The 8,451-nt window shown below is 42.4% G+C and overlaps 1 protein-coding gene across 1 annotated transcript; it reads right to left on the bottom strand.

Annotated features, from left to right (window-relative positions):
- Positions 1 to 236: 236 nt before the first annotated feature.
- Positions 237 to 3,987, bottom strand: LOC139216339 (transcription factor Sox-8). The gene is made up of 3 exons (XM_070847432.1): positions 3,327 to 3,987; positions 2,708 to 2,943; positions 237 to 2,546 (listed from the first exon to the last, which is right to left on the bottom strand). Exons 1-3 carry the CDS (start codon positions 3,740 to 3,742, stop codon positions 1,801 to 1,803), a joined length of 1,398 nt encoding a protein of 465 aa, XP_070703533.1. The 5' UTR covers positions 3,743 to 3,987; the 3' UTR covers positions 237 to 1,800.
- Between the last annotated feature and the right edge of the window lie 4,464 nt (positions 3,988 to 8,451).

The raw sequence follows: 8,451 nt of genomic DNA, 5'->3' as shown, positions 1-8,451 counted from the left end.
CCCTCTGAACAATTTTCTAAAAGGTCTCACTGGTCCTCAGTCACAGCTGTAGCTCACAGTACAGATACATGACAGTGACAATAAGCAGCTGGTATCCACCACAAAGATAATCCCATAACCCAAACCCCTTTAATTCGCAAATATGAACGAGTTGAAACTAAATATTGCTGCAAATAAGGATGACAAAGACAAATATCAAGAAAAAAAGTATCTTTTATTTTTTTTAAAAATGGCCAGCAAATGGGTTAGCTGTGCATGTGTGAATGAAACTCTAGTTAATAGAACAACAATAATTTTCACAGCCTTTCTCAAAATTATACACCAGAAGAATATACAAAACACAGTTCTGTGGACAAAACTTGGAGTATGATGCTCCGTACGTTTCTCATACAGCATCTCACAGAACGTTACAAACCAAGGCTGTAAGGAATGATATCAAATTAAGGATATAGTCAGGTTAACTGTAGGAGTTTCTGGTGTGGATTACTGATTGTGTGCTGCCTGAAGTTTGTTAATAATTCAATTTCATATTGAAATACTGACGATAAGCATTAGAAGGCACAAAAACGTTTTGCGCGAGACTGCAGCAGTGAGTTGGCACTTGATGGTTGATGAGATAAATATAACAAATACACACACACTCTTAATTTCCTCCTTAAGCGCAAAATGGTCTTCTTTGAGTAACTGAGAAAGATTCAAAGATAACTTTCAGTAAAGAGTTGTTAAAGTATCATTTGGTGTGTATTATGCCATGGGATATGTATCTCTTTCCCAAGGAAATGGCTCACACATACAGAAGCACTTTATCTCCCTGACACGCACACACGGATGCATGTGCGTACACATATTTGTGTGTTCATCCACGTATAGAGGAGGTCCAGCTGACATGTCACTCAGAGTGTGTGGTGTTATTTTACCCCATTTCCTTTAACCCTAGATCATGACTAATCGCAATTTGCCAAGCATAGCTTTCAGACACCTGTTCTGTCCTGTGTGGGTCTGTTAGTCCAGCTCTGCTTGCTTGCGACTTGGAATGGAGATGTTACATGAAATTGGTCTTCAACGGAATGATATCAAAATTATTGTATGTGTACTGTCCTTTTACTTCATTTATCTTATTTTCATTGAAAGCCAAACAGTACTGTAAATAACCAAACCCACATTACATGTGTTTATCTACGCAAGAACAAAGAAAGAAACCAATAATGCATGAACATAAATACATATAAGACTTTTATGCCAAAATGACACCTATAAGATTCATATGAGCCATTTAGTTAAGACTGATCCACGGATGCAAATGGCCAAATGTGCTGCGATATAGCTCCAGCCATTAATGTAAATTTTACTGCAACTTCACATAATTGGTCCCGTGTACATTCTCCAATGTATCTGCTTCTCCATCTGCTTCACAACAGAATCGAGCCAAACCGTCTCTCTCCTACACAACTCGGTGGCAGGCCTTTGCTTTACCTCAAGTGCGCACACACGTGCAATCTCAAACTGGAAAGATGGAGGATGTACAGGATGTAGGCGTAGGCGACATTTCCTCATGGAGGAGTTTGGCTCACCAACAACACAATTTGTCTTTGTGTAAAAAGTCTGTGTGTGTTTTCATCGCAACGATATAACTTTGTATAAAATCAGCAGGCACTTTTTCTTTTGTTTGTTTCACGTTCAAATGGTCACAGGAAGCCTACTATCCCCTACACACACTTCTCCACCTGCTCCTTACTTCCTCCATTAGTAGTGCATCAATCTGAATGAGTCTCTGGTATGAAGTGACTGTTCCCTTTCCCCTTAAGGCCGAGACAATGTGGTGTAGACGGGCTGGTCCCAGCTGGAGGCGGTGGGGCTGTGGGCAGGAGCCATGGACAGACTGTTGAGGATGGGGCTGCCGTAGGGCCGCCTGGATGAGTGGAAGTAGGGGTACTGGTAGAGGCCAGAAGGGTAGCCAGAGTAAGGGTTGTAGTAGTTGGAGCTCTGGATGTCAGTATAGTCACACTGGGAGCTGGAGAAAGAGGCCGCAGCTGATGTGGCCGAGGTGACACAGGCCTGGCTACTGTAGGAGCTGTAATCGGAGTGTGAGGGTGACCTGTGGGAGTGCTCGCTGTAGTGGCTCGGGCTCAGTTGCTCTGTTTTAATATGGAGCCTGTGCTGGCCCACCTCGCTGCCTGAGGGAGAGGAGGCGGACATGGTGCTCTTGCGGCTCCACGCTGGCCCGTTGGCGCCTGTGTGACTGTATGAGGAAGTGTAAGAGCCACCAGGCGCCGGAGCCTGCCCGTGGCTGTGGTCTGAAGGCAGGGTGGAGGAGCCTGAGGCGTGGCCGTTGAGCGGGAGGTACTGGTCAAACTCGTGCACATCGAAGGTCTCCATGTTGCTGATGACATCAGTGCTGAGCTCAGAGATGTCTACGTTGCTGAAGTCGATGTTTTGCCTGCTGCTGTCAACAAGACGACGGCCTTCATGTTTCAGATCCTGCTTCACCCCGTGGTGCAGGTCTGTTTTGGGAGTAGTGGGTGGTGTTGGGGGGCCATGGGGCTGCCCTGAAAAGAAAAGAATATCATAAATAAAGCGTGCGGCTTCATTATTCCAAATCTGAAATAATTTGAACAATTTACAGTAGCCTAAAACTATTTAATTTCTAAAATAAAATGTATAAACTAGTTGTGTTTGATGCTTTATTTCTCCGAATTTGACAACATACCTGCGTGTTCAGGGTGGTGGTGTCCATCAGTCATCCCTGCCAGTCCTCCCATCCCCGGTTCAGCTTTATACATGTGATGTGCCAGTTCTGCCCCTGAGTCTGAGTCGCTCTGGCCTGGTTTCACATTCTTCCGTCTCCGGGGCTGGTACTTGTAGTCTGGATGATCTTTCTTGTGCTGAACCCGAAGCCTCTCTGCCTCCTCTACGAACGGCCTCTTCTCACTTTCTGAGAGCAAACTATGGTGGAAAAAAATTAGGAGATATTAAAATGTATGTGGTAACTTAACAAAAATTAAAAAAAGATACATTTGTTAGAGGGCCCAAGTTACATTAGACCGTTTTATTTATTGTGAAGAGGTAAAAAAAAAAAAAAGTCCATTTCTTTCATTCTTAATTTCTCCTGATTCTTTTTCATTCTAAATCAGAACTTTTTGAAATTTAGCAAAATCAGTGTCTGTGTAATTCCCAAAGCTCTTAACATAAAATATTATTTATGAGATGACTGTCTCCATGCCCAAATTTGTCCACTCAGTGTTATTTATTGTTATATATTTTTAATAATAGACATTTACACCCTCTTCATCGCAGCATTGCTCTGTATAATTACAAAATGTCCTTACCGCCACAGTTTCCCCAGAGTCTTGCTCAGTTCGGCGTTGTGCAGGTGTGGATACTGATCCGCCAGCTTTCTGCGGGCCGCTTGCGCCCACACCATGAACGCATTCATGGGTCTCTTGACGTGAGGTTTACTCTTCAGAGATCCGTTCCCTCTCACGGGCATGGGCACCAAGGACCAGTCGTATCCTTTGAGGACCTGAGAGACGGCATCCCGTATGCAAGCTGGGAATCGGTCGTCATCCTCGGAGTCCAGTTTCTTGCCCAAACCGGCGAGCAGGGATCCTTGGCCATCGGAGCCTGTCGGTGAGGACGGAGCGTCGGAGTCGGACTCGTCCTGGGACATGGAGCTGTTTGTGCCCGACGGACTGCACGGCTGGTCGCTGACACACTTGTCATGCTCCTCTGTCATTTTTAACATTATTTACTCAGCCCCTTGGGGATGAAAATCCGGAAATGTAATCTTCAATTAAAAACTAAAATCAAACGTTACACTGAATCACGCGCGCAGCAAAGTGGCCGGTGCGCCTTTTACGCACGGTGCGCCACAGTAGATTCCTTAAACAATTTCAGTCAGTGGGAGTCCGTTGTTTTCCTTGTGCTTCCCTGTTTGTTTGTCTTCGTTAGTCTTGTTTTCCTAGGCTGTCATGGGAGGTGCAGTCGTTAAAGTTGTGGTCCACAATGTGAGCTGAGGAGCTCCACGTTACAGCAACTTAGAGTTGGAGTTTTAAAATCGTCACCCCACCCTCAGCCTGGGATTGGCTGGAGCAAATCACCACTTTCCCTCCATAGGTTCAGACTTTTATGTGGGCTTCATTATTATAATGATTTACTTTTTTTCATTGGTGACACAGTTCTGTTTTTATTAAAGTTGCACATGTTGTCTGACAAACAGACATCCTGCAACAATTGTATAATGCTTGTTATAATGTTAGAGAATCTAATGAGTTCAGAAATTACACGTGTGTAAAAACACTTTGTGTGCTATTTTTCTGTCAATATAGACAATACATACATTTAAAGATGACAGAGGTTTAAATAATTCAACAACTAAATAGGGAAAATAACATTTGGTTGTTTGGTTATTGTAATATAGGCAGATAATATCTGCATATTGTATTGTTTCTTTCCTGTGAACAAGAAAACAATCTTATAACCGAATGTATATATTTTACATTCAAAGAATAGTGAATACATGTCATTAGTATACATGTACATTAGAAGAATAGTGAATACATGTCATTAGTATACATGTACATTAGAAGAATAGTGAATACATGTCATTAGTATACATGTACATTAGAAGAATAGTGAATACATGTCAAACGCCAGAATTAGTTGTTTAAGTAAGAAGCACTTGTATTAATTTCTGACTGAGGTGAAGATTGAGGTCCAACCATCAGACTGTGCCTGAAATTGAAGTGAAACTATGTGAGCATCACCGTCAGACAGACTGGTGGCATGCAGAGAGTAAAACTAAGACTGATATCCAGGTTTTTACTCTCATAACAGAAAAGTGTGAACAATTACTAATTTATTTGAGGAACTGAATTTGAGTCTAAGCAAAATATCATGACTCCAAAACAAATCCATTCAGTCCTGCTCTGACTTCTGACCACTTCTGTGTGTTTGCTTTGATAACAAAAGACTGAGCCCAGGCACTGCTCTGATAAATGCTCCAAATTTGGACGAGGAAGTTAATTTGCCCCAGCAGTCTGTTTGTGATCCATAAGCCACTTCTCACCACCAGTGAAGCAGGCCTTTTTATGACACTGAAGATATAAAGAGCAGAGGAGATAAGAGAGTAGATTGAATCACTGCCTTTGTTAAAGGTGTCTTTGTATCCATGTATTGTGGGGTGATTTTTATCACCGGCCTCGCTGTGAAAAGACGAGGTGTGTTTGTGCTGGACGGCAGTTTGCTTTGCTCGATGCACACTGCAGGTGGCTGAGGGAAGAGGAGAGTTTGCAATGTGGAAATAATAGAAATGTTGGCTTTTGCATACAGTAGCGTTCAGAAGAAAGGTAATGGTTTGCACTGTAAGGTAAGAACTCTTCATTGTTTGTCCTTTATTAGCAATGGACTTAAACTCAAGCTGAGTGGCTTGAATTTAAATGGAACAATGTTGCTTTTGATGTTTTCAAGGATTGTGTGTCTGCCTGTATAGAAACATGGAAAAACAAAATGAGCCTTTTTTTCCTACAAAATTTCTATCCCACATGATAAAATGAAAGTGCTCGTTTGGTTGGTCCCAAGCTGCCTTTCTTTCTAACAGCTGCTGTCAAAGCGCTCGGTTAGGTCAAGTTCAGTGCAAGTGTGTGTGTGTGTGTGTGTGTGTGTGTGCGTGCGCTGTGTGAGTGTGTGTGTGTGTGTGGTGTGTGTGTGTGTGTGTGTGTGAGTGTGTGTGTGTGTGTATGAGAGTGTGTGTGTGTGTGTGTGAGAACCGACAGACAGGACAGCAGCTAGTTGTCAAACATGAATGACTCTGGCTTCATTCTCGTCCCACTCCACACATGGAGAAGTATTTACTGTGTGCATATAAGACACATATGTAGACATGTAGAACTGTAGGTCTTTTTGTCGTGGCTCAAGCATGTGTGTGATGTTACATTACATTTTAAATAAATACATAATCTAAATATTTTGTAAGACTAGACTTCATATTACATGTCTAGCTCACATGTTCTCACGGGATTCAATCAAATGCATTCACTCGACATAATGCAAGTGTTCATTCTGATAATTAACTACATGCTCTCAGCGAGTACCAACCATTAATTTATCAATTTTCTGTAACACATAAGACATAATTCCTCTCATTTAAGCACAAATTTAAGAGATTCTTTGATCAATTGGACATTCCCTTTTATTTGCAATTAGATCTTTTTTTTTTTAATTTGTGTCACATGTAATGCTGGAAATCTGCTGTTCTCAATCATCATTGAAACTGAATCAACTGTTCTTGGCTCAAGTCCCGTCTTCCCACGAAATCCTTTCGTCAGGCTTGAGCTATCCTGCCGACAGACAGACAAACGAATCAATATTAACCAAACCAGTGTTTCGTGTTCAAAAAGTGCTCCATTTGGTTAGTATGTTTTGGGAAAAATAAACACATTATTTGAACATGCTTTTAATAACCATAGGGTGATCATTAGTTAAGTAAAACAAAGACAGTAACTTTAAGCAATATTAAGAGAAGGGGCAAAATCTCAACAGCTGATTCAGTTGCACCCCACCAGTAACCTCAGCTCAGGTAGAACCGCGCTCAAGATGGATCAGGATGAATTCGGCAAGAGTGACAGCTGCCGTCAAGCCCTGCTAAGCAGTGAGGCGGTCTTGGTTTCTGGGTAGAGAGAAGGAGACAGACTCAAACAGACTCCAGCCTTCCCCCTTCATGCCTTCCTGTATTGTGGGGAGAAACTCTGGCCAGAGTTTGTGGGCTCTGGGCTCTTGATTAAAAAAGGAAGGCGCAACAGAGGAGAGGTAACCGCGCATGAACCTTAAGTGTCCCGAAGAATGAAGGAAGGTTTTAATTTTCCTTTTTTGCGAGATGCATCTCAAAGGAAAGACCAGGGTTAAGATTTTCAGTTTTTCTTTTTTTTTCTGGTCTTAGCAGTGCATGTTAGCCCATTTCTCCTGGGCCCTAGTCAATTCTACCCCACATGTAAATTATACTCTCTGGCTTATAATGTGCATACAAAATTAAATTACACAGTCACCCACAGGAATCTTGCCCCCTTTGGTCTCTGCTTCTGTGTTTTAATACACTTAGGCACATTTCTTCACGCTAGCCAAGTTATTGGACAGAATATGTTGAACAGTTAAATTGGCATAGATTGTCACACTATTGTGTTGTATAGAAAACACGTTTAGATGCGTTAGGACGATTTGAACCTGATGGAAGAGTTCAAAAGGTCATCAGGTTCATGACAACCTACGTTGGGTAAACGTCTGCCATGTAACCCATGTATTTGATACTTAAATCCGCATTTGTGTGCATGATATATAAATTCGGCTCCACATGACAAAATTTATATAAAATTTTCCACATGAGGAACAACCGTGGAAACCCATGTTTCTGCAGCCACCACAGCACCCAAACCCAAACAGCAGGCCTTCATTCTGTTAAATAATCTCACTGATTGCACACTCAGTCAGTGTAAACTTGCTGAACTGTGGAGACTGGCATGCCCTCCCTCTCACCCAGACGATCCCAACCACGGCCTAACCACATGTGGAACAAGCTCCTGGGCCGCTAACAAGCCATATTTCACCCCTGCGCCACATCAACCAGACCACTTCTATCTTTGGTTTCACACACTCAGAGAGAAGGTGATTAGTGCAAAATTTACAGTCGCAGACAATGCAGCCGAAAGGCAAGGATACACATTTCAGATAGAATATCTCTAACTAGAAAATCCTGTATTGTACAGCCCTGGTGAAGTGATAGGATCTGGTATTGTTACATATGAAGGTGAAAAGATTCAGAGGATTTTCCAGCCAGGTTCACACACATATTAAAGCGAATTCTCAGTGATGGATGAACACACTCCTCCTTTCTCTTCCATCCCTGCTCATCTCACCCCCTTTGGAAGTGGGACGGTGGATGTTTTCCATTTTGGTCTGTGGCCAAATGTATTTTCCAGGTTTTCTACTTAGTGAGGTCGAAGACCTAGGGATGTTTGACTTCACTGGTTCTAATCACAGTCCACCCCCCATGACAGCTGCTGTGTGTTAGGACCTCCCATTGACCCCTGACCCTGCACTATCCTAAATTCATTCTATTAAAACGCCATAATGAGGGGTTTACTGGACCAATTGCAGGTTTTATTTAAACCTATTAGTAGACGTGGAGAGGTGGAGGAGAGGGTCTGTACGGTGAGAAGCCAAGGAAGGGAGTTTTGAATAGATTGAAGGGGGAGTGTTTGAGACTGAAGGAAACATTTAGTAAAAAACGTCTCAGGGTGTGTTTGGCCTTCGGCCACGCTCGTTTTTAATGTCAGGAGTATAAAAAGAGCTCAAGTGTTTCCAGATTATTTGCTGTGTTTTCTCCCTGACACATAACTGTTTTGCTTTTGATGGTTGTGCATGTTCATATGAACTAAAGCTTATGGACAGACAGGTTTTGGA

This window comes from Pempheris klunzingeri, chromosome 17 (assembly GCF_042242105.1).
Source record: "Pempheris klunzingeri isolate RE-2024b chromosome 17, fPemKlu1.hap1, whole genome shotgun sequence".
Classification (NCBI taxonomy): Eukaryota; Metazoa; Chordata; class Actinopteri; order Acropomatiformes; family Pempheridae; genus Pempheris; species Pempheris klunzingeri.
Note: the sequence above shows the minus strand (reverse complement) of the source record. Positions and strands in the feature narration are given on the sequence as shown.

What these genes read in the sequence shown, in the direction of transcription:
- LOC139216339 (XM_070847432.1), bottom strand. Translation starts at nt 3,742, where the DNA reads ATGTTAAAAATGACAGAGGAGCATGACAAGTGTGTCAGCGACCAGCCG. An exon ending in ACTCTGGGGAAACTGTGGCG is followed by an intron (nt 2,944 to 3,326) that starts GTAAGGACATTT and finishes TTTCCACCATAG; the next exon opens with TTTGCTCTCAGAAAGTGAGA. An exon ending in CCACCACCCTGAACACGCAG is followed by an intron (nt 2,547 to 2,707) that starts GTATGTTGTCAA and finishes TTTTCTTTTCAG; the next exon opens with GGCAGCCCCATGGCCCCCCA.